Source organism: Thalassophryne amazonica, chromosome 17, assembly GCF_902500255.1.
Source record: "Thalassophryne amazonica chromosome 17, fThaAma1.1, whole genome shotgun sequence".
Classification (NCBI taxonomy): Eukaryota; Metazoa; Chordata; class Actinopteri; order Batrachoidiformes; family Batrachoididae; genus Thalassophryne; species Thalassophryne amazonica.
The window spans coordinates 65,524,519-65,551,602 of record NC_047119.1 but is presented as its reverse complement, the minus strand read 5'-3'; the positions used below and the strand labels follow the sequence as shown (position 1 = coordinate 65,551,602).

At 41.9% G+C, this 27,084-nt stretch overlaps 1 protein-coding gene across 1 annotated transcript; it reads right to left on the bottom strand.

Moving 5' to 3' along the window:
- Nucleotides 1-1,258: 1,258 nt before the first annotated feature.
- On the bottom strand, nucleotides 1,259-26,815 carry macir (macrophage immunometabolism regulator). Its single transcript, XM_034192705.1, has 2 exons — nucleotides 26,592-26,815; nucleotides 1,259-2,245 (listed from the first exon to the last, which is right to left on the bottom strand). Exon 2 carries the CDS (start codon nucleotides 2,236-2,238, stop codon nucleotides 1,585-1,587), a length of 654 nt encoding a protein of 217 aa, XP_034048596.1. The 5' UTR covers nucleotides 2,239-2,245; nucleotides 26,592-26,815; the 3' UTR covers nucleotides 1,259-1,584.
- Nucleotides 26,816-27,084: the final 269 nt, after the last annotated feature.

The window sequence follows — 27,084 nt, the reverse complement described above, 5'->3', positions numbered from 1 at the left end:
AGGGGGTCGTTTTGACCGTTGGGGTTTTTCATAATTATTGTATGGCCTTGCCTTGCAATATGGAGCGCCTTGGGGCAACTGTTTGTTGTGATTTGGCGCTATATAAGAAAAAAGTTGATTGATTGATTGATATCCTTAGTATCATCGCAAAATTTAATTCTAGCATCTAGTTTGATGTGTAACTGAAATAATTATGCTGAAAAAATTAGAAACTTAAATAAAACCTCTGGTTAAATTAATATTATTATGCAGGCTATTTCCTGTCCACCAGAGATACCACAAACAAACTATATATATATATATATATATATATATATATATATATATATATATATATATATATATATATATATATATATATATATATATATATGATTTTCTGTTTTGAGGACTGTGTATTTTTATCTCCTCAGATGGCTGATTGCATCATCAAAATTATTATTTTTTTCTTGCAAATGAAGAAATTGTTAAAGGTTATTAGAAGCACTCACATGCTTGCTAACTATGTTTTAATATGACTAGGGTTGTAAAAGAGTGAACCTATTCTTTAGCTAAAAAAGTTGTTCTAAAATGTCAATTTTCAGGCCAGACCCAAAGAATTCACGTTTTATGACTGTGTTCATTTGTAAGTAGTCCTCCTTTAAAAACAATTAAATCACACACAAGTGCAAATGTGACATGATTAGAGGAGGCAACCAAACAGCTGTAAATGATGTTAGTAAAATGGACTTTGATCTCTGAAAGTCTGCATCTCTATTGAAGGGACAGAATGCCAAACTCCTGGAACACCTCAGACACCTGCTGCCTAACCTCACTCTGTTTCTGATTCATACGCTTAAAAGGTTTGATGGGATGCTGTTTCCTTCAGGACAGACGTTTTAAACTCTCCCTCAGCTGTACTACTGTTTGGGGATGTTTCCACAGGTGTTGTCATAAGGGGGTGTTTTGACCACTTACCAAGCACTTTGTGTTTGGTAAATGTAGTCAGTATGGCTTTTATTCTTGATCGTGCAGCCACAGATGAGGTATGCATGTAAAGCTCAGTCCCCAGTCTCAACGGATTACTTCTCAGACAAATCAGTATGTCAAATGACTTCCCCCTGGAAACTTTTTCTGCCATTCCCTGTAGTACAACTCCACCTTGTGGTAAGAGGATACAAGTCTGAAGGCATTATTGTAAAATGGTGTGAATGTGTTTTGGAATGGTGCGAGTTTGAGAGCTGATTTTGGAGGCTATTGCAGCAGACGCAGCAGCTGGGCCAAAGTGTCGATAAGATTTTAAAGCTGATATGTGCTTATATTGATTGTAGGATAATGTATCGGTGCATCTCTGACTGTTACATACCACACGCCACTAACTAAATAACATCACTAGTTATTGCTAAGGTTTATATAGTTCACATTTTGAAGCTGATTAACCCCCTTAAAGTCAGTAACAATGTAAGCTTTTTGGGCTCAGTACGTAAGGGGTGTGTGAACGCGGCAGGTTTGCTTGCCTGAAAGAGCTGCTTATGATGTGAGTAGAAAGAAGCAGCACTAAAAACAGCACCACAATCCTGACCACAAAGGCGTTCAACTGTGCTTTTATGTCTTGTTCCTTGTGATTAAGCACTCTCCACGGAGGGTGAGGTGCTGCAGCTGGTACTGTAAAACATCAGTATCTGCAGACTCGTTGAAACTCATCTTGTCCAGGTTGAGGTAGTCCAGAGATTTGGATTGGGCCCTCTTACCTCTGAGCAAACACAGGGGTAATGTTCCATGGAGACCTCTAACTCGCTCCCCACTGCTCAGAGACTTGAGGGAGGTCTCACCGGAGCTGGGCATACGCCTCCGTCTCCGTCCATTGGCAGCAGGGATGTCGTACGGTTGGTAGTAACGGCTTTTGGCTTTGAAGATTTGTGAAGCACGATGGATCCCTAAATCCACTGACTTAGGCACAGGGCTGGGAATGGAGCTAGGTCTGCCATCTGACATGACTCCCTTTTCTGTTCCACTTTCAGAACACTTATGGGCCAGTTTGAGCAGCTCCTCACCAGTGGTGAAACCCACCAGATAGTTTGAGTCCATGTGGAGGATCTGGTATCCTGCAACAGTACTTCTGATAGGCGAAGATGGGGTGCTGGCACAGCGAGGTCGTTCTGCCTCTGGTTTCAAAGTGGCTTTAATGTCAGCTGCAGGTACAATAGAGACATGTGTCCTGGACACTCCACTCGTGTCCATTTCCATCTTCACAGACATGGCCTCACTGATAACAGGGGATTAAAAACAAACAAACAAAACAATCATCATTCTTGTGAATAACATGATTTTTCACACAGAGAAAACTCAATCTTTGGCTCAGGTTTTCACACTAAATGGCCAAATGTAAAACAACGTGTTTCTACAAACTCATTCTAAAGCCTGTCCCTCATATGAACTGATATTTCTAAGACACAAAAACAACAGAAAGTTAAGTTTGGTTGGATAACTACAAACTATTTTATTTAGGTTGGCACCAGCAGGGGCGTAGCACCAAATTCTGGGCCCTAGGTACTAGCCATATTGAAGACACCCCCCCCCCCACACACACACACACACACACTGTTATGTTGTTTTTTATTAACACAAACACCAAATTTCTAATGCGTAGTCAAACCAGGTCTAAATCATGTATACCTTAGATCACACCTGGGAGTCAGAACCCTTTTTAAAGTTGGGTGAGCAATGCACCCAATTGCACCATTTTCTAGAAAATGCACAACTCAATATAGCTATCTTTTCAAAGAATTTGGCTAGTAGCTGCTTTCCCTCATTTAGTTTTCTTTCCCTGTCCTTTTTTTCTCTTCTTTTTTGAAATTCGGACTTTGATTTTTTAGGAAAGACATTTTTTTTTCAGCCTAAACACTATGGCTGCAACCAACGATTATTTTAGTAATCAATTCATTGGTCGATTGTTTTTTCGATTAATCGTTTTGGGTTTTTTTTTTACTTACATGGGAGGTTTGCCATTATTTCTTTAAGTGAGTTATTATTAAAAGGCCTTTATCACGCAACATCAACATTTGAGCTTGTTATGCCATATTCTCGTCAAAAACATACCTGAAGTAGTGTTTATTTTATTTTGCACATACATACATCACCGACACACCACAAAGAGATTTCTATCAGGTTTCACACAATTATGAGCATTTTTAGATGCCTACAGCAACTGTCTCTACCACTGACAACATATGACTGCAAGAGTCCACAAAAGTATTTTAAAGGCCTGACTAAAGTGTAATATGTTATATTTAATAAGATATTTTCATGAAAAAAAGAGACAAATGAGCAGTTTACTGCATTTTATTTTTTCTTGTGTAAAAACACAGCTTAGATATGGTATGACAAACAAATTGTCATTAAACTTAAACAAAACAGGGGTGAAGTGGAGGTTTAAGAGTCACTAGGTGTTCACAGGAAACAGTTATATATTTATTTATGTTCATTGTTAGTTGGATTTATCTTTTCTGTTGTGTTTAATCAGGTTCTTTTGTTTCTTTCTCTAAAATTGTATTGTAGCATTACTGGTTATTATTACTATTATTGTTGTTGCTATTATTACTAATATATAAATACAAAATAAATTAAAAAATATTACAATTTGTAATGCATTTGACTCTTTTACGACAACAAATGCTGACCATGAATTATGATACAGAAAACAAAAGGACACAAATGTGTTGACAGCTGCAACAGCTTAATGCTAACTTTAACACTGAAAACGCCATAGACAGGTTAACACGATAGCATCGGTCCCGTTTTTAAGTTATAAAATACATCTATCAACTGTTTCAGAAGACCTTAACAGGTCAGATTAACATCAAAAGGTAAATATTACTCACAGACACATGCTCTTTGAGGTTTTAGCGGGGAAAAATTAAGATAAAGAGAAATAAAACAATGAACCAACAAAGCAGCAGATCGCTGCTTCAATCTCACAGAAACGGTTGATTTATATGGAAGAAACGAAACATTTGCTGTAAGGTTATTTAACAACTAATCGATGACTAAATTAGCTGACAACTATTTTAATAATAAATTTTGTTTAGTTGAGATTAGTTGTTTTGTTTAGTTTAGATTAGTTGTTTCAGCTCTACTAAACACCTCCTCTTTCTGTCAGATATGGTTTGGGACGTGTGTGTGTGGGGAAGAGTGCTGCCTGTGCACCTGGACTAAACCACTGTACAACTGCAGGGGTGGAAGGGCCCTCAGAGATCTTTCAATATTACTGTCAGAGCAGAATTATGTTTCGCAACATTTATACATTCATTCTAATTATATTCTTTTACAACATGAATCGTATGGACATTAATAACATGCAACACAAAAATGTATTTAATGCCAGTTTTTTTGCCCCCCCCCCCAATGATATGCCCCCCCAAGTCCGACACCCCTAGGCACCAGCCCTAATGGCCATTCAAAACACACATCTTTGCTAGCACAACAATTCTGAATGAAAGCAACACTTCTATTAGTTTATGCAAGATTAAAGCTACCATCAGCAAGTGAGTGTCTTTCTGCACAAGCTGTGCAGAAAATAATCATGACTAGTGTTCAACAATGTAATGAAGTAACTGAAGTAAAGATGGTGAGGCCTTTCCCGGGGCAGAGCATCACCCATCATTCAATCTGAAGCTGTACCAGGTTACGACGCACTGTACCATTGGTGAGGCGAGGTGTAATTTGGAGTAAAAACACTTGAGTTTTGTTATACATGGACAGCAGAGGTGGTCAATCTTACGATGCACACACACACACAAAAAAACAATGGATTCATTTCAAGGATGTGCTGTGTCAATGATAAAAACACTGAGGTGTGTATGTCTTAGAAACACTTTTTAATTTTTAAGAGAAAAAGAATGTGTTTGTGTGGAGGTGGGGTGAGACAGATGATTTTTGGGATAAAATAAAGACATTACAGCTTGGATTATAAGCAGAAAAAGATTTGTACAATATATGGTTGTCAATCAAATAAAGAATACGAGCATAAAAATAGAGTTTGATTTAACAAACATTCCTCTGTACAAAAAATGCAATGAATGTTACAAACAACACAGACTATGCATACATGTAGCGTTGTGGGTATGTATAGAATGAAATGTTTGCTGTAGCCCCGTGACTGCATAGGACTGCGGCTTCACAGGACTTTTTTCCTGGCTGCAGCAGGGGAGCATGTTTCAGTCAGTGCAAGTGTGATGAGACAGAGTGTGTGCCAGTCAGAGAATGTGACTGTCTTCATTTAAACAAGACTGTTAATCAAACAAACCTTTATTTTGTGAATGTTTCACAGCGATAAAACTGTAAAACACACTGTGTCTGTAGGCCTTCTTTCAGTGAAACCTGGCTAGTGCCATAGCACATGTACTTACTATAAATGTCAAAGCATTGGACAGATATCGCTGAACTTGTCAAAACTATTCTTTAAGTGTCTTTCCTTAACCAGCAATGAGGTCTTAAATATATTGGAACTTCATGTAAGTATGTGTAAATCATTTAAAGAGATTAAAACCTATCAAAACAACATTTTTGGTATAAATCAGTGACAATATTAATATTAACATGTAAAATGTATGCTTACAAATTACTGCCCCACAATAAATTCCTAAATCACACCATGTGAGTTTCCACCCCCGACTACTTATGCCAGTCAGCAGGAAAACCCCACAGGCACATACAGCATAGTAACATTAAATATAACGCAATGCTAAAATACCCTTGGCCCTATGAACATTGTGTTCTGTATAATTTGCAGCTAATTTAAGTAATTATTAGGTTCCAAAAACCTAATAATTACACTGTGACGTCACGGTGCAGCTTTTCTCTGATTGGCTGTCACCCCTGCCACTCAAAAACAAAAGTATGCTAACGTCTGCTAAATGTCTTTTAAATCACTTCAGAGGTATAGTTAGGTTCTAAAACAGCGTTTGCGGTTTTAAAAGTGTTTATTTCTCACTCACTTTCACATAATATATGACAAAAAGGTTATATTTACACACAAACAAAACAGTTTTGCTACCAACCTGACGTCACCACACTAACATCTGCTAAATGTTTGTAAATCCTTCCAGAGGTGTTATCAGGCTACAAACACAGCATTTTTAGTTTTTAGAAGTGTTTATTTCTCACTAGCTTTTATATATGAGAAAGGTGTTATTTCTAGCCAAAAAAATGAAGCGAAGTTAGCACCTAGCGATAGCAGGAAGCAACATCACCACTCTCGCATGCTAACATCTGTGAGATCATGCCATAAAATTAGGTACAGAATGTGACATTTTAACATCTTAAAATACCTCTTAAAGTAGGTCAAGGTTAGCCATCTCTGAACTTGTCCAAGATCTGTGTCCAAAGAATGTTCTCTGTGAATTTGAAGACTGTGGCAGTAATAGAACTGACAGATGGACTGACACAGACTGAACAGAGAAGTTTCAGAAGAAGTCGGTTTCAGCATTTTATCCGGATATTCCACTGTTAAAGGAGATTTTTTAAATGAAAGACGTGCGGACGGGTCCGCGCGTCGGGACGCAGCCGGCGCGGAGCGGCGGCACAGGAAAAACACCTCCGTGTTGATAACCATTTGTAAAATCCAGGCAGCTTTTGATGGCTTTCAGTGGAGTGAGTATATGAGAAATTGTTTAACAGCTGGACATGTTCCAACTTGTCCTTAAGGCTTCCAACAGAGGTGTTTTTCCTGTGGCGGAGCGTCGCGGCGGCTGCGAGCCGACGCGCGGACCCGTCCGCACGTCTTTCATTAAAAAAATCTCCTTTAACAGTGGAATATCCGGATAAAATGCTGAAACCGACTTCTTCTGAAACTTCTCTGTTCTCTCACGACGTCCTGGATCAATAGAGCCTGAAATGTGGAGGTTTTCAGCTTGAAACAGGCTGATGACGCCGCCTGAGAGCGCAGCGCGACGTCTCGCACCGTGGGAAGTCCTTAAAGCGACAGTGTCACCTCAAAATCTCTCATCAGCCGTTAAAATTTTCACTGAAAACCAGCTTAATTTTTCGAACCATGTCCACTTCGATGTGTCTCACAGGTTTAGAAAAAATTTTGATCAAACAAAGCGCCAGTCTCTCAGCAACTTCTCAGACAAAGGAATTCCGACAAGGGGCTGGACGACTCCTCCCACAAGGAGTGCTCACAGGCGAATGACGTCACCGACAGGCGTGGAAAAACTCACGCATGCGCACGAGGGTTCAAGCATGTCTGACGTAAAAACATATGAATGAAATCCATAGTTTTTGAAAAAAATAAAAAGGACCTATACTTTATGGACAGACCTCGTACACCACAAAGAAGAAGCGTTCATTTGTTTTGTTTTTCTCCATACCATCACGTTTTCAGAAAAAGTGTTCTGTGTCAAAATAAAGCCATAAAATACATACATTTTTTTTAAGTTAGTGGCTTTATATGACAAAATAAACAGAACATGGAAACAAATTTGGATGAAAATCCGTATACAAACGCTGGTTTTGCAGCCCTGAATTTCACTTCAGTACTGAACCAGAGCCACACTTAAAAATTTCATGGAATGTAAGCACACTTTAATTGCATGAATAGAATTTTTGGGCACGCACCTGAGCACTGGATGTCACTGAACAGTAAAAGTGCTGTGGGCTTTGGGGCTCACTGGGCCACTTCCGCGCTCTGGACCCAGGCAGATTAGTCCATTTAATATTAATCTGATGACATGTTTCTTCATCTTTCAGTGTTCTTCCAAGGTTTTGTTGATGAAATCTGAACATAGCGTGCAGATGACTTTACCGGGGAGCTCAACCTTGCGGGCAAATTCACAGAGTCTTGCTTTTGTCCCGTTCATGTCTACCTCTCGCTCCAAACATGTCCACTTAAACCTTTTTTACGCCACTATCAATGTCTTTCATGCAGTCTTCATACTCTCTCTTGGTAATTTTGGCCATTTTACAGATGCAGCTTGACAGAGCAAACTTGCAGAAACTCAAAACGTCCACGTCCAGGTATTTTCAGTGACTTTAGAAATTACAGAGATTCTGATTGGCTGAAAGTCTGCTGTTGTAGAAAATGTAACCAATGACATTGTACATTTTAGCTTGCAGTTACAGCAATGCGGTTCCTGTGCATGAGGAAAGGTTTAACATGGTACAGGGAGTCCCAAAACAGGAAGTGCCAAATTTTGAGTCCACAGTGAAACAGGAAATGTCAAATGTCAAACACTTCTCACGAGCTGAGATCTTGTGGGATCTCCCGGGAATTCGGTGGCAAGTTGAGACTGAAACAGGAAGTCTCAAATTTTGAGTCCATAGTGAAATGGGAAATGTCAAACACTTCCTGGATCCCACGAGCCAAGATCTCGTGGGATGTTGCGGGAATTCAGTGGCAAGTTGAGACTGAAATAGGAAGTGCCAAATTTTGAGTCCACAGTGAAACAGGAAATGTCAAATGTCAAACTGAAAACAAATCTCTACAACTTGATATAAATGAATTAAAAATATAAAATCCAGCTTCCTGATGAAGTGGTGTAGAGGAGGATTTTCTTAAAAAGAAGACCCGATAGATCAGCTACAATCTTCCAGAAAGTACATCTGAGATGCAAGCCTGGAATTGATGTTTTGGTGAAAGAAACTTTTGTATTTCTTCATAATTGATGTAAATAAAGTCCAAGACATATTCAGTGACTTGTGGCCCAGTCACACGGCACACGACGATTCCTGAACGAAGAAAAAAGTAAAAAACATTACAATTCATTGAGAAAAGGTGGACGAAAGAGCTTTTATCACCAAACAGTCTGCGAAGCAAGAGCGCAAAAGGGACGAAAGAGGAACTTAACAAAACCAAAGCTCACGATATCAACGAAACGCGCTTGGAGCCACCGCTGGAGCAGAGCGTGTCTGTTCCAGCACTCGGCGCTGGAACGGAGCTCATAGTGCCTGAGTCCTGGAGAAACTGCAAACAGAATCTGTGGAAATGTCGATGGACCACCTGCTCTGGTTCCTTGTCCAGAACAAAAGAGGGATCATCTCCATCATCATCAGAATCTATACTGTCTGTCGACACGATGCGTGCTCTGTCGTGCTCCAATTAAAAAAAAAAAAAAAAAAAAGGGTTCCGTGGTCACTGCTGTATCACAGTATTATGTTCTAAGACATATATATTGATTTATAACAGAAAACTGTCAAAAGGGAGAATAAATATAAGTGTAAAGATGACTGAATATATCAGAGCAGTAAATTAATCAGTGCGTGTGAACGCGCGCATTGACTCGTGCGGTTATTTCCACCAGCTGATCACTGATCCACAAAGTGAATTCTGTCTTCCAGAACAGCCCTTTATATCATCATTTTGATTCATCTGCCTGTTGCCACATGTACAGGACTGGATTGTCATTCCTACACTCATATTGTTATATTTAATACAAAATAATAAGCGCACGCACTCCTACTGCCGCTGATGCTGCATTCAAGTACCGTCGGAAATTACACAACTTTTTCGTTGTTTCAAATTCAACAGTTGCTTGTGGCAAAATAATTAATTATATCCACACAAAAGATTAATTCTGGCCTATGTAATGTGCCTGAGCCCATTGAAGCTGCCCCCCCCACACAGATAAAAAAATCCAAGCAAGCAGGCTGAGTTTGCCCTGTAATTTCTGACGATACATGAACGCAGCAGCAGCCTCAGCGCTCACAAACCGGCTTCTGCACTGTGTGAAAACGTTCAGCTGCTCCAACGAAGTCAAATTAAACAACAACGTTACAAAAACTACACAAACGATTAAAAAAACATCAAGAACAACAGCAAAACGAAACACAGACGAACTGAGGTTTTTGTTGCCCTTCGTTCAAATTTTTCAACAGTTTAAAAATCCTGACGAAGCGCCCGCTGCAGGAACGAAGCTGCGCGAAGGTTAAACGATGTCAACGACAGTCAACGAAAGTCCAGATTTCTTGTTTCGTCAGGGCTTCGTCACCCTTCGTTAAGTGCCGTGTGACTGAGCCATTGGAAAATGTTCATGTTTCCATCCCCTGACTTGTCTGAAGAAAACTGGCAATAAAAGTGATTATTATTTACAGGTTTTGTCAAGTTTTTGAGATTTGGATTCAGTTTAATTTTGAGGAAGATATTTTTTTTTGAGGAAGAAATTTTTATTCTTTATATTTTTTGTATTTCTTGTATTTGAAATGGTATAAATAAATTAAAATGTGTTATGTGGAGACGCGAGTTGAGGAGCGCGACCAGCGTCTGACTGAACCCAGCGTTAAAATAGCCAGAAAGCGGTTCCAAAAACAAAACAAATTTATTTTCCTTCTGTGCAATAACTGTGTACAACATAAATGTGCGGTTATCTGGCGAGGTGAAGGACGGCGCGCTCTCCAGCGCCCAAATGGATCGAAGCCCGACGCTTCTGGACCCAGACTCACCGCTGAACACCCCCCAGGTGGACACGACAAACTGACTCTGTGAAGGATGCAAAGGTGAGGTAAGTCAGCAGCTACAACCAATATCCTTCAAAAGGCACACACTATCAGCAACACATTCAGGTCTGTATTTAAGATTTATGTAAATGAGCAGCTTCTCACAACAGGTGGAGGATCAACAGTCCGCACGCCACCGCAGTGAGAAGCGAGCTGCACAATTCTCATCACAATTCAAATATACTGCGTAACAAAATACCAAGTTACTATCAACAATTAGTCAAACAATTAATCACCTCTGATGTGTGCTGACAGCATGTGTCCCTCACCCTTCTTCCTTCACAGGCACGATGTGTCAAACCCAGGCGCGGTCCTCAGCGTCTCACAAACGAACATCACAAGGTCGAGTTCCCGGCAATTCTGCTTGAATCATACATGGCTTAAATGCAGAACGCCATCTCATTATCTGCTTCAGCTGAAAGTCTTTAAGTTTACACGTGAGCATCATCCACAGGTGCAGCTGATAATGCTGATGAGGGTGAAGGACTCTTCTGCCAGCACCGTCTCCACAGACAAAAAACAGTTTGCATACCACCTGGAGAGCAAAGAAAAGAAAACAACACAAAAACATCCAGCCAAACCCCCCAACACACAACAGTACCCCCCCATCAACGGGAAGCCTCCCGGCGACCGAACAGACCAGGCCCGAGAACAACACCTCCCTCCGGGGTCCATGACAGAAAGCAGACGGCAGGACAGGGCACCACGGCTGGAAGGCCAGCTGGCATCAACAAAACCCAAAACAAGTCCCATATACAACCCAACATAGAAGAAAAACACAAAACCCACCCAAACCACTCCCCAGGGGACCGTCCCATCCAACCCCGGGAAGAAAAGAAAAACTCCCAAATGCAATAACCCAACACAGCCCCAACAACACAATACAAACATAAATTCACAAAGAAAAATAACAAACAACCCCCCCCCCAGAACGATATGCAGAGCCCACCCCCCACCCCCCCCCCCAGAAGACCTTTACCGCCAGTTCCAGGAGAGAACAACCAAAACCGGAATCTTACAGAGGTCCCCAGGTTTACACGGAGGAACAGTGCCCCCCAGAGGACCGTACCATCAACCCCAGGAGGTACCCTCCCCACAACCCAGGAACCCCAGACCCGGCCACACTTGGTTAATCGGCCCCACAATCAATCCCCCCCCACAGGACCATCCCATCGACCCTGGAGGTGGAACCTGGATGGAAACATAACACAAAAATCCAACCCCCGGCGGACTTCATTAAAACACCCCGGGGGCAAAATAAAACTGTCAAACCCTGTTACCCCCCCCAGCACCCCGAAAGACCTCAGACCACTCCCAGAGCCTATCGATAGCCCAATTTTGGCGAACGGCACAAAACTACTAAGCTGGGAAAGGAAACAGGAAAAACTAACCCAGTCCCATCCCCTAAGCGCAGCAGAAAACCGGAAATACGTCCGGTGCCCCAAACCGACCATACCACCAGCCCATCGGGAGGGGTGGAACTACCGAAATGGCGAACGGCACAGATCGGCCCACCACTCCAACTGAGGTACGTTCCCGCTGCACCACACCCCGGTAACACCAATGACGAACGGTCAAAGGCCCACCAGAGCTGGAGTGGAACCGGGGATCAACCAAACACAAAAAAACGCCCCTGACAACCCCCCCCCCCCCCCCCCCCCCCCCCCAGGTGCAGAGGTTTTCTGAGAAACGCTCAGCGTAACCAACCTGCACCACTCCACAACCCAAAAGACAAACGGTCTTAGAGCATGTGAGGTTGGGGTTAGGGAAACAGGGAAATTAAAACAACAAAACAAAACGACCCAATCCTCAAACAAAAATTACCTAACTTCAAATAATGATTACCTGAGTCCAGCCGAGCTCTGAACCGCCAGTCGTTCACTCCACCAGAACCGCATCTAAGTCCCCAAACAATTTATAACCCCTTACATAAAAACAAAAACAGCCCAAATAACTAAACAACCAAAGATCTGCCCCCCTTTTTTTTTTGTGTCCATTATTATGCCTATCTAAGAACACCTGGAGATACGTCATTGTTATCTTTCTTGACGCTTATGTGACCGGGGCAATATGGCGGCTTCAGCTCGTCCCATCTGCATGGGCTCATCTGCAAGAGGAGCCAGAGGTCCCGTCGGAGGAGTCTCAGTGGGGTGAAGAAGAAGCAGCCCTGATCTGTGTCGGGGAAAGCCCCAGACGAAAAGACCCGCTCTGATGTCCGCCCTCTCTCGCGTCCACGCTCCTTTATCCGATCATCTAGACGAATAGCCAAAGATATTAGCTCATCTAAATCTTTTGATTTGTCACGGACTGCTAGCTCATCTTTTAATGAATCATTCAAACCATCCACAAACACTCCTCTCAAAGCTGCGGCATTCCAACCGGACTGAGCAGAAAAAATTCGGAAATCCACGGAATAATCTGCCGCACTCCGCCTCCCCTTGGGTGACGGAGTTATCTGCACCGGTATCGATGGTGCCGCAGCTGGAGCAGCAGGAAGCAGAACGGCTTGTGCTGCAAGCTCCGTAATGCGAGCATCTGTTTGTTTAATTTGATTTGCGAGAGGCCGTAATTGCTCCCATATCTTCTCCAAGTATTCTTGAACTTTTTCAGCAAAAGGAACCGCTTCTGCCGCTGGGTCCATTTTGGAATGGCCGGGAACTACTGTTATGTGCAGACGCGAGTTGAGGAGCGCGACCAGCGTCTGACTGAACCCAGCGTTAAAATAACCAGAAAGCGGTTCCAAAAACAAAACAAATTTAGGATCAAGGAAGGATCAAGGATCAAGGAAATTTTATTGTCATATGCACAGAACAGAAGAACTTTCCTGCACAATGAAATGTGGCTACTGCATTTAACCCATCCTATTTGCCAGTAGGAGCAGAGGTCGCCATTAGGCGCCCGGGGACCAGCTCCAGATGTACATCCCTGCCTTGGTCAACAGCAGGGCTGAGCAAACCAACACCGACCCATAACAAACAACACACATAACACACAACACATAGGCCGGCCCGGTACATAAAACATATATATGAAGCAAAACACGAGGGATGCAGCGGCAATGAGGAAAAAAAAATCCCATCAGCACAAAAAAACAATAATCACAGAGACAAAAACAAGGACACAGGACGACAACCGAGATTTGAAAGGACCAGTTTATCAGAACACTCCGGAAGGCAGCCAGTTTCGGCGCCGTCAACGGCCTTGTTCGACAGTCTGGGGGGGGGGAAGGGAACAGCCCTGCGCAGGCTGAGAAAGTCCGGGACAGTCACAGTTCACGTCAGAGCTGGAGAAGCTGAGGGGAGGGGGGAAGACCAGGGAGCGAGGCAAAGAGTGTTGTTCTTCTGAGGAGGTATCTTATCACAGCGACCTTGAAGTGCAGCTGTATTTGGGGAAGCCAAATGAATAGCCAGATTAACAGACGCCTGAAAGATTCCACAGTTCTGAGAACAGAGTGGCTCCCAATGCATCTGAAATGTAGAAATGTAGAATGTGGTCTTCACAGATGGTCAAAGCGGGTTTCCAGGGCTGCAATCTTCCCAGAGATGACATCCAATGCGCGGTTAACCCCCGCCGACTGCGCAGCCACTGCCTTCCCAATCGAATCAATCATATAGGGCAGCTTGGAACGACCAATCAAAGCTGCTTCCACTTTCTTGATTTTCCGGTAAACCAGCAAGTGCCCCGCTCCACACATCAGAAAGCCGGTCACCACCAAGCCGAATATGTACACATCTTCAACGTCCTCCACAGAAAGCATGTAAAGGCACATGACCTGCCATCTCCTCCACGAGTCCATCACGTAACCCATCACATGCGTCCCAGCAGGACAGGTCGGATCCTCCGCTCCCGAAGATCTTGTAGAAAAAATAGTGTCAATTGCGTTCAGAGACCACTTTAACAGATCCATTTTTGTCGTTTCCAGAAGAGCAACGCTGCAGCCTCACAGACAACACGCCACAAAAGCAGGAAAGATAAGGAGGGAGGGAGAAGAGAAAAGTGCGTCCGTCTCGGTCGAGTGCAAGCTGGCAAAAAAAAAATATATATATATATTTTCCTTCTGTGCAATAACTGTGTACAACATAAATGTGCGGTTATCTGGCGAGGTGAAGGACGGCGCGCTCTCCAGCGCCCAAATGGATCGAAGCCCGACGCTTCTGGCCCCAGACTCACCGCCGAACACCCCCCAGGTGGACACGACAAACTGACTCTGTGAAGGATGCAAAGGTGAGGTAAGTCAACAGCTACAACAAATATCCTTCAAAGGCACACACTATCAGCAACACATTCAGGTCTGAATTTAAGCTTTATGTAAATGAGCAGCTTCTCACAACAGGTGGAGGATCATAATTCCGTACGCCACGGCAGTGAGAAGCGAGCTGCACAATTCTCATCAATGTTCAAATATACTGCGTAACAAAATACCAAATTACTGTTAACACTTATTCAGACAATCATCACCTCTGATGTGTGCTGACAGCATGTGTCCCTCACCCGTCCTCCTTCACAGGCACGATGTGTCAAACCCAGGCGCGGTCCTCAGCGTCTCACAACCGAACGTCACAAGGTCGAGTTCCCGGCAATTCTGCTTGAACCACTCATGGCTTAAATGCAGAACGCCATCTCATTATCTGCTTCAGCTGAAAGTCTTTAAGTTTACACGTGAGCATCATCCACAGGTGCAGCTGATAATGCTGATGAGGGTGAAGGACTCTTCTGCCAGCACCGTCTCCACAGACAAAAACCAGTTTGCATACCACATGGAGAGCAAAGAAAAGAAAACAACACAAAAACATCCAGCCAAACCCCCCAACACACAACAAAAATGTGTGAAATTCCAAGTGTTCCAATACGTATGGAGGGCACTGTATCCTAATCTTATGATGAGTGCAAAATGAGTGTGGTATTATTACTGTTTTGTTTAAGAATGTTTAATTTTCACTGTTGCTGCACTTTGTGCAAAATCATAGTCACAGTGTATATCATATTGACATGGCAATATTGAGATATGATAATCTGGCCATATTGTACAGCCCTACTGTCAACTAGTTGAAAAGTTTGAATATTAATTTACATCTACATAAAAAAATGCATAAAGTGACAAGGGATTAAGAGGGCTGTAATTGGGGGGTCTGGTGGTGGAAAGAAAGAAGACCTGAAAGTTCAGCTACAATTTGCCAGAAGGTACATCTGAGATGCAAGCCTATATTTAATGTTTTGGTGAAAGAAAACCCTCCTCTGTACCACTTCATCATGAAGCTGTATAACTGGGGATACAAAATGCAAAACATGCACTGTGTACAATTTCTCCAATCACAGCCACAGAAGCCTGTAGCCTCTTCTGGGTTGTCCATGGATGCTTAGGAGAAAAAAAAAAAAAAGAGACAGCAATGTGATTCATCTCTAATATTCAAGACATCAAAAGTTACCCAGAATGCCATACGCGTTTGGAGAGCTAAGGGGGGTCTGGGGAGATGCCCCCCCACCGAAGATTTTGAGAATAAAAGTGCCCTGTGGTGCATTCTTTGGTGAAATCTGGACCTGAAACAGCTGTTAAATTTCTCTTGTGATCTCATGCAGTATGGCACAACATGTGGCTATTGAATGCATGTTGTGCATCCTGTAGGCGCATGTACAGAATATAACAACACAACAGTTTACAAATATAGCTAAATCTTCATAAAAACTTTATTTAGTTTGTTTGTGACTGGGCTCAAATACTAGGCAATTAAAAATCATAACTCTCAACTAAAATGTTATAAATAAGTTCATAACTGCTTTCAGACTAGGTAAAGAGATATCATATCATAATATCATACCATAATACTGAAGCTACTCGATTACTATTATTCATTCAATAATGCACAACAAAATGTTAAATTTGTTTAAATTATCCATCTCAGTCTGAGCCCAAACACCTCTAAGAATCTGAACCTGAATTTATTTATTTTTTTATTTTATACTGAAATTTATTTATTGACATACCTTGATTAACATATATATATATATATACACAATAGTAAAATAGCCACATATTCTTGTGTAAATTCCTGTAAATCCACTCAAAGTCACTGTGTCTTTTTCCCATGAAAAAAAGTCTACATTAATAAAACCTCATTTACATTCTTGTGTAAATTCATGCAGCCTAAATCCATTCAAAGCCAGTCTTTTTTCCCAATGAAAGAAAGTCTAGATTAATGAAAAAAGTTACATAATATTTTCTAAAATCCTGTTTGAACAGGACAATGTTTATTTTCCAGAGAGAGAAAAATTCTTACCGTGTTTCCTGATGGCACAGTTCACTTTTCCCGTTTCTTTTATCTTTCAGGTGTGTTGATGAAGCCAGCGACAATTCCACAGATTCTTGTCCTTATCAGACTTTTTCAAACAATCTTTCTCGCCATCTTCTCTCTGTCCAACGTTGGTCTGTGACAGAGACATGCTGCACAAGTCTTCTTTTAAAAACTTTAGCGCTCTAAAGGTTTGTGATGTCCACATGCTACCTTTAGCTTAAGCTACATGCAGGAGACCAACAGCGTCGCCACAGCAACCAACCAGTCTCACTTTATGACAACTGTCGCAACAGCCAGGCTTTTTTTCTCCAAGGACACTGATTTTTATCAGTCCACGGACTGCCGCGGTCTTATAAAACTTGCACGATGTCGTTAAAAAAAGAACACTTTGCGATAGACATTTTAAAAACTCAGTGACAATCATGATTACAGGGTAAAACACTAACACCTCCCCCCATGATGAAATCTGCGGAATTTTGCGGATCCACAGATTTTTCACAGCCCTGCATTTCTTTTAGACGGCAAGAATTTACAAAAAGATGGAAAACCGTCCAAAGACGGCGGATACGCATCCCTGGTTGTCTGGGAGTCTTGGTGGCTTTCCTCACTCTTCTCCTTCTTGCACAGTCACTCAGTTTTTTTGAGAACTGTCTGCTCCACACAGACTTAACATAGAGTGCCATACTGTTTGTATTTCTTCATAACTGATGTACAGTAGTGTTCAGAATAATAGTAGTGCTATGTGACTTAAAAGATTAATCCAAGTTTTGAGTATATTTCTTATTGTTACATAGGAAACAAGGTAACAGTAGATTCAGTAGATGCTCACAAATCCAACAAGACCAAGAATTCATGATATGCACACTCTTAAGGCTATGAAATTGGGCTTTTAGTAAGACAAAGTAGAAAAGGGGTGTTCACAATACAGTAGCATCTGCTGTTGATGCTACAAACTCAAAACTATTATGTTCAAACTGCTTTTTTAGCAATCCTGTGAATCACTAAACTAGTATTTAGTTGTATAACCACAGTTTTTTCATGATTTCTTCGCATCTGCAAGGCATTAATTTTGTTGATTTGGAACCAAGATTTTGCTCGTTTACTAGTGTGCTTGGGGTGCAGGGGTGGTGGCCAAGTGGTTAATGCACTTGGTTTCAGTGCAGAAGATTCCGGGTTCAAATCCCACCCCTGCCACATTTCTCCATGTAATGTGGAGTTGCGTCTTACTTACACTCAACAAAAATATAAACGCAACACTTTTGGTTTTGCTCCCATTTTGTATGAGATGAACTCAAAGATCTAAAACTTTTTCCACATACACAATATCACCATTTCCCTCAAATATTGTTCACAAACCAGTCTAAATCTGTGATAGTGAGCACTTCTCCTTTGCTGAGATAATCCATCCCACCTCACAGGTGTGCCATATCAAGATGCTGAGTAGACACCATGATTAGTGCACAGGTGTGCCTTAGACTGCCCACAATAAAAGGCCACTCTGAAAGGTGTAATTTTATCACACAGCACAATGCCACAGATGTCGCAAGATTTGAGGGAGCGTGCAATTGGCATGCTGACAGCAGGAATGTCAACCAGAGCTGTTGCTCGTGTATTGAATGTTCATTTCTCTACCATAAGCCGTCTCCAAAGGCGTTTCAGAGAATTTGGCAGTACATCCAACCAGCCTCACAACCGCAGACCACATGTAACCACACCAGCCCAGGACCTCCACATCCAGCATGTTCACCTCCAGGATCGTCTGAGACCAGCCACTCGGACAGCTGCTGAAACAATCGGTTTGCATAACCAAAGAATTTCTGCACAAACTGTCAGAAACCGTCTCAGGGAAGCTCATCTGCATGCTCGTCGTCCTCATCGGGGTCTCGACCTGACTCCAGTTCGTCGTCATAACCGACTTGAGTGGGCAAATGCTCACATTCGCTGGCGTTTGGCACGTTGGAGAGGTGTTCTCTTCACAGATGAATCCCGGTTCACACTGTTCAGGGCAGATGGCAGACAGCGTGTGTGGCGTCGTGTGGGTGAGCGGTTTTCTGATGTCAATGTTGTGGATCGAGTGGCCCATGGTGGCAGTGGGGTTATGGTATGGGCAGGCGTCTGATATGGATGAAGAACACAGGTGCATTTTATTGATGGCATTTTGAATGCACAGAGATACCGTGACGAGATCCTGAGGCCCATTGTTGTGCCATACATCCAAGAACATCACCTCATGTTGCAGCAGGATAATGCACGGCCCCATGTTGCAAGGATCTGTACACAATTCTTGGAAGCTGAAAATGTCCCAGTTCTTGCATGGCCGGCATACTCACCAGACATGTCACCCATTGAGCATGTTTGGGATGCTCTGGAACGGCGTATACGACAGCGTGTACCAGTTCCCGCCAATATCCAGCAACTTCGCACAGCCATTGAAGAAGAGTGGACCAACATTCCACAGGCCACAATTGACAACCTGATCAACTCTATGCGAAGGAGATGTGTTGTACTGCATGAGGCAAATGGTGGTCACACCAGATACTGACTGGTACCCCCCCAATAAAACAAAACTGCACCTTTCAGAGTGGCCTTTTATTGTGGACAGTCTAAGGCACACCTGTGCACTAATCATGGTGTCTAATCAGCATCTTGATATGGCACACCTGTGAGATGGGATGGATTATCTCAGCAAAGGAGAAGTGCTCACTATCACAGATTTAGACTGGTTTGTGAACAATATTTGAGGGAAATGGTGATATTGTGTATGTGGAAAAAGTTTTAGATCTTTGAGTTCATCTCATACAAAATGAGAGCAAAACCAAAAGTGTTGCGTTTATATTTTTGTTGAGTGTACTTACTTTACTAGTGTGCTTGGGGTCATTGTCTTGTTGAAACACCCATTTCAAGGGCATGTCCTCTTCAGCATAAGGCAACATGACCTCTTCAAGTATTTTGACATATCCAAACTGATCCATGATACCTGGTATGCGATATATAGGCCCAACACCATAGTAGGAGAAACATGCCCATATCACGATGCTTGCACCACCATGCTTCACTGTCTTCACTGTGAACTGTGGCTTGAATACAGAGTTTGGGGTCGTCTCACAAACTGTTGCGGGCCCTTGGACCCAAAAAGAACAATTTTACTCTCATCAGTCCACAAAATATTCCTCCATTTCTCTTTAGGCCAGTTGATGTGTTCTTTGGCAAATTGTAACGTTTTCTGCACATGTCTTATTTAACAGAGGGACTTTGCGGGGGATTCTTGCAAATAAATTAGCTTCACACAGGCATCTTCTAACTGTCACAGCACTTACAGGTAGCTCCAGACTGTCTTTGATCATCCTGGATCTGATCAATGGGTGAGCCTTTGCCATTCTGGTTATTCTTCTATCCATTTTGATGGTTGTTTTCCGTTTTCTTCCACGCGTCTCTGTTTTTTTTTTGTCCACTTTAAAGCATTGGAGATCACTGTAGATGAACAGCCTATAATTTTTTGCACCTGCATATAGGTTTTCCCCTCTCCAATCAACTTTTTAATCAAACTACGCTGTTCTTCTGAAAAATGTCTTGAACGTCCCATTGTCCTCAGGCTTTCAAAGAGAAAAGCATGTTCAACAGGTGCTGGCTTCATCCTTACATAGGGGACACCAGATTCACACCTGTTTGTTCCACAAAATTGACAAACTCACTGACTGAATGCCACATTACTATGATTGTGAACACCCCCTTTTCTACTTTTTTTTTTTTTTACTAATAGCCCAATTTCATAGCCTTAAGAGTGTGCATATCATGAATGCTTGTTCTTGTTGGATTTGTGAGAATCTACTGAATCTACTGGTACCTTGTTTCCCATGTAACAATAAGAAATATACTCAAAACCTGGATTAATCTTTTTAGTCACATAGCACTACTATTATTCTGAACACTACTGTAAATAAAGTTCAAGACATATTCAGTGACTTGGAAATGTTCATGTATTCATCCCCTGACATGTCTGAAGAAAACTGGCAATTAAACTGATTATTTACAGGTATTATACCAAAGAGGCTGATTACTTATGCAACCCATCAGCTTGGCTTTTATATTTTTAATTAATTTATATCAGGTTGTAGAGATTTACTTTCAGTTTCAGCCTAAGGAAGATAATTTTAGAATTTTTTATCAATCAATCAATCAATTTTTTTTATATAGCGCCAAATCACAACAAACAGTTGCCCCAAGGCGCTTTATATTGTAAGGCAAGGCCATACAATAATTATGTAAAACCCCAATGGTCAAAACGACCCCCTGTGAGTAAGCACTTGGCTACAGTGGGAAGGAAAAACTCCCTTTTAACAGGAAGAAACCTCCAGCAGAACCAGGCTCAGGGAGGGGCAGTCTTCTGCTGGGACTGGTTGGGGCTGAGGGAGAGAACCGGGAAAAAGACATGCTGTGGAGGGGAGCAGAGATCGATCACTAATGATTAAATGCAGAGTGGTGCATACAGAGCAAAAAGAGAAAGAAACAGTGCATCATGGGAACCCCCCAGCAGTCTATGTCTATAGCAGCATAAGTAAGGGATGGTTCAGGGTCACCTGATCCAGCCCTAACTATAAGCTTTAGCAAAAAGGAAAGTTTTAAGCCTAATCTTAAAAGTAGAGAGGGTGTCTGTCTCCCTGATCTGAATTGGGAGCTGGTTCCACAGGAGAGGAGCCTGAAAGCTGAAGGCTCTGCCTCCCATTCTACTCTTACAAACCCTAGGAACTACAAGTAAGCCTGCAGTCTGAGAGCAAAGCGCTCTATTGGGGTGATATGGTACTACGAGGTCCCTAAGATAAGATGGGACCTGATTATTCAAAACCTTATAAGTAAGAAGAAGAATTTTAAATTCTATTCTAGAATTAACAGGAAGCCAATGAAGAGAGGCCAATATGGGTGAGATATGCTCTCTCCTTCTAGTCCCCGTCAGTACTCTAGCTGCAGCATTTTGAATTAACTGAAGGCTTTTTAGGGAACTTTTAGGACAACCTGATAATAATGAATTACAATAGTCCAGCCTAGAGGAAATAAATGCATGAATTAGTTTTTCAGCATCACTCTGAGACAAGACCTTTCTGATTTTAGAGATATTGCGTAAATGCAAAAAAGCAGTCCTACATATTTGTTTAATATGCGTTTTGAATGACATATCCTGATCAAAAATGACTCCAAGATTTCTCACAGTATTACTAGAGGTCAGGGTAATGCGATCCAGAGTAAGGATCTGGTTAGACACCATGTTTCTAAGATTTGTGGGGCCAAGTACAATAACTTCAGTTTTATCTGAGTTTAAAAGCAGGAAATTAGAGGTCATCCATGTCTTTATGTCTGTAAGACAATCCTGCAGTTTAGCTAATTGGTGTGTGTCCTCTGGCTTCATGGATAGATAAAGCTGGGTATCATCTGCATAACAATGAAAATTTAAGCAATACCGTCTAATAATACTGCCCAAGGGAAGCATGTATAAAGTGAATAAAATTGGTCCTAGCACAGAACCTTGTGGAACTCCATAATTAACTTTAGTCTGTGAAGAAGATTCCCCATTTACATGAACAAATTGTAATCTATTAGACAAATATGATTCAAACCACCGCAGCGCAGTGCCTTTAATACCTATGGCATGCTCTAATCTCTGTAATAAAATTTTATGGTCAACAGTATCAAAAGCAGCACTGAGGTCTAACAGAACAAGCACAGAGATGAGTCCACTGTCCGAGGCCATAAGAAGATCATTTGTAACCTTCACTAATGCTGTTTCTGTACTATGATGAATTCTAAAACCTGACTGAAACTCTTCAAATAGACCATTCCTCTGCAGATGATCAGTTAGCTGTTTTACAACTACCCTTTCAAGAATTTTTGAGAGAAAAGGAAGGTTGGAGATTGGCCTATAATTAGCTAAGATAGCTGGGTCAAGTGATGGCTTTTTAAGTAATGGTTTAATTACTGCCACCTTAAAAGCCTGTGGTACATAGCCAACTAACAAAGATAGATTGATCATATTTAAGATCGAAGCATTAAATAATGGTAGGGCTTCCTTGAGCAGCCTGGTAGGAATGGGGTCTAATAAACATGTTGATGGTTTGGATGAAGTAACTAATGAAAATAACTCAGACAGAACAATCGGAGAGAAAGAGTCTAACCAAATACCGGCATCACTGAAAGCAGCCAAAGATAACGATACGTCTTTGGGATGGTTATGAGTAATTTTTTCTCTAATAGTTAAAATTTTGTTAGCAAAGAAAGTCATGAAGTCATTACTAGTTAAAGTTAATGGAATACTCAGCTCAATAGAGCTCTGACTCTTTGTCAGCCTGGCTACAGTGCTGAAAAGAAACCTGGGGTTGTTCTTATTTTCTTCGGTTAGTGATGAGTAGAAAGATGTCCTAGCTTTACGGAGGGCTTTTTTATAGAGCAACAGACTCTTTTTCCAGGCTAAGTGAAGATCTTCTAAATTAGTGAGACGCCATTTCCTCTCCAACTTACGGGTTATCTGCTTTAAGCTACGAGTTTGTGAGTTATACCACGGAGTCAGACACTTCTGATTTAAAGCTCTCTTTTTCAGAGGAGCTACAGCATCCAAAGTTGTCTTCAATGAGGATGTAAAACTATTGACGAGATACTCTATCTCCCTTACAGAGTTTAGGTAGCTACTCTGCACTGTGTTGGTATATGGCATTAGAGAACATAAAGAAGGAATCATATCCTTAAACCTAGTTACAGCGCTTTCTGAAAGACTTCTAGTGTAATGAAACTTATTCCCCACTGCTGGGTAGTCCATCAGAGTAAATGTAAATGTTATTAAGAAATGATCAGACAGAAGGGAGTTTTCAGGGAATACTGTTAAGTCTTCTATTTCCATACCATAAGTCAGAACAAGATCTAAGATATGATTAAAGTGGTGGGTGGACTCATTTACTTTTTGAGCAAAGCCAATAGAGTCTAATAATAGATTAAATGCAGTGTTGAGGCTGTCATTCTCAGCATCTGTGTGGATGTTAAAATCGCCCACTATAATTATCTTATCTGAGCTAAGCACTAAGTCAGACAAAAGGTCTGAAAATTCACAGAGAAACTCACAGTAACGACCAGGTGGACGATAGATAATAACAAATAAAACTGGTTTTTGGGACTTCCAATTTGGATGGACAAGACTAAGAGACAAGCTTTCAAATGAATTAAAGCTCTGTCTGGGTTTTTGATTAATTAATAAGCTGGAATGGAAGATTGCTGCTAATCCTCCGCCCCGGCCTGTGCTACGAGCATTCTGACAGTTAGTGTGACTCGGGGGTGTTGACTCATTTAAACTAACATATTCATCCTCCTGTAACCAGGTTTCTGTAAGGCAGAATAAATCAATATGTTGATCAATTATTATATCATTTACCAACAGGGACTTAGAAGAGAGAGACCTAATGTTTAATAGACCACATTTAACTGTTTTAGTCTGTGGTGCAGTTGAAGGTGCTATATTATTTTTTCTTTTTGAATTTTTATGCTTAAATAGATTTTCAATCAATCAATCAATCAACTTTTTTCTTGTATAGCGCCAAATCACAACAAACAGTTGCCCCAATTTTTGCTGGTTATTGGTAGTCTGGGAGCAGGCACCGTCTCTACGGGGATGGGGTAATGAGGGGATGGCAGGGGGAGAGAAGCTGCAGAGAGGTGTGTAAGACTACAACTCTGCTTCCTGGTCCCAACCCTGGATAGTCACGGTTTGGAGGATTTAAGAAAATTGGCCAGATTTCTAGAAATGAGAGCTGCTCCATCCAAAGTGGGATGGATGCCGTCTCTCCTAACAAGACCAGGTTTTCCCCAGAAGCTTTGCCAATTATCTATGAAGCCCACCTCATTTTTTGGACACCACTCAGACAGCCAGCAATTCAAGGAGAACATGCGGCTAAACATGTCACTCCCGGTCTGATTGGGGAGGGGCCCAGAGAAAACTACAGAGTCCGACATTGTTTTTGCAAAGTTACACACCGATTTAATGTTAATTTTAGTGACCTCCGATTGGCGTAACCGGGTGTCATTACTGCCGACGTGAATTACAATCTTACCAAATTTACGCTTAGCCTTAGCCAGCAGTTTCAAATTTCCTTCAATGTCGCCTGCTCTGGCCCCCGGAAGACAATTGACTATGGTTGCTGGTGTCGCTAACTTCACATTTCTCAAAACAGTCGCCAATAACCAGAGTTTGATCCTCGACGGGTGTGTCGTCGAGTGGGGAAAAACGGTTAGAGATGTGAACGGGTTGGCGGTGTACACGGGGCTTCTGTTTAGGGCTACGCTTCCTCCTCACAGTCACCCAGTCGGCCTGCTTTCCCAGCTGCTCGGGATCTGCCAGGGGGTAACTAACGGCAGCTAAGCTACCTTGGTCCGCACCGACTACAGGGGCCTGGCTAGCTGTAGAATTTTCCACGGTGCGGAGCCGAGTCTCCAATTCGCCCAGCCTGGCCTCCAAAGCTACGAATAAGCTACACTTATTACAAGTACCGTTACTGCTAAAGGAGGCCGAGGAATAACTAAACATTTCACACCCAGAGCAGAAAAGTGCGGGAGAGACAGGAGAAGCCGCCATGCTAAATCGGCTAAGAGCTAGTAGCTACGCTAAGCTAGCGGATTCCTAAAAACACGCAAAGTGAATAATGTGTAAATAATTTAGAGGTGATTCAGCAGAAGGAGTGCTTTAGGTAAGGCACGTAAAGATTACACTGGGAAACAAATCGTAATCTAGATAACTAGATCAATCTAACTGCGCAGATTAAACAGCTAACAGATACAGAAAAACACCGCTGTGCTCTGGAACAGGAAGTGATACAATACCGCAGTGAGAGCCAACCACCAGAGAAACCTTTATATCGAGAAACCTGATTTACTTTTTGTATTTGAAATGCCACAAACAAATTAAAATGCGTGAAATACCAAGGGGCTAAATACTTTTGCAAGCCACTGTACATATTAATAATAATAAGGGGTCGTACCAATTATCACAGAGGAGACAGACAACATATTTGAAACTGATATTCGCATGCGCAGATGCGACAGACCACAGACGGAAAGTAGTATGTGGAAATCCAGCATTAGGTGTACTGATCACATGTCCACTATAAATGTGGTCATGTGACAAAAGCCAGAAAAATAGCCTGACTTATTGTTTGGGCAACTGGAAAGACAGCAGCTGCCTTGGTCATAAAGTGTGGGTGGAACATTTACTTGACCAATAAGACTTCCTTGGGCTGAATAGCCTCACTGGAAACAGCTACAGAAATACTTCAAAATGCATGACTATCTCTTTTCTCTTTCCATTTAAGACTACTTCATTATGATCATGGTGATTACTTATTCCCAAGGCTTTTTCAATGGGCCAAATAAGGCTGATTTTTTTTTTTTTTTTACAAAAACAAACAAAATGCATTTTAATGGGAAAAAAGGCTTTTCCTTCGCTTTCACTTATAACTGTCCTTTATTTTACAACATAGAACATTTGTGCTGTTGAGACTCTACATAATCACTTCAGAAAATCTACAGCTACACGCAACAATAACAACAGATAAGACAGATGATGACGGTTGTATTTTGCGTGTTTTTAGTGTTGCACGGTCAAAGATGGCTGTTGCACGCGCAGGCCGGTTTCATCCTGTTCTCCGCCGTCCGTCTGAACACGCGCGCGCGCAGACACAAACACACCCCGACTGAAGCCTTACCCAACAACGATACAGCCGCTAAAATATTGAACGGACACGGCCCGTGCGTGATGTTTTCATTTTATGAAGCCATGATGTGAATGAACGCATGAAGACAAACCTGGACGTGATGCTGGAGCCCCTCCGCTCTCTGCTTCACCGACAACACTTCCGCCCGCAGCAAGTCACCAGATCACAGTCATTCGTCGGATATTCTGCCTGTGATTAAGATTTTACACAAAAGGTAATATATACCTTTCATTTACCAGTAAAAGAAGACAAAGTTAAAAGAAACCCTGATTCACAATTAATGCACCAGCAGTGCACTTGACGCGCGAGCTCATGAAAAAGGTGGGGTTTTTAACAAACAGCCAATCACATGCGAGATCAGCAAACCCGGGCGCCGTCGCGGCCAAAGTTGATATGTCAGCCCCGCCCCAAAGGCGTGGCTACTGCAATGTCTGAGTACTGCAAAAATGTCTGTATATACTGTAATCTCTGTGTGTATTATAATAATACTGTAATAATGGCCGTGTACTGTAATCTCTGTGTGTATTATAATAATCTCTGTGTATTATAATAATCTCTGTGTGTATTATAATAATACTGTAATA

Excerpts from the sequence above, each read along its gene's own strand:
- macir (XM_034192705.1), bottom strand. The coding sequence starts at position 2,238 with ATGTCTGTGAAGATGGAAATGGACACGAGTGGAGTGTCCAGGACACAT.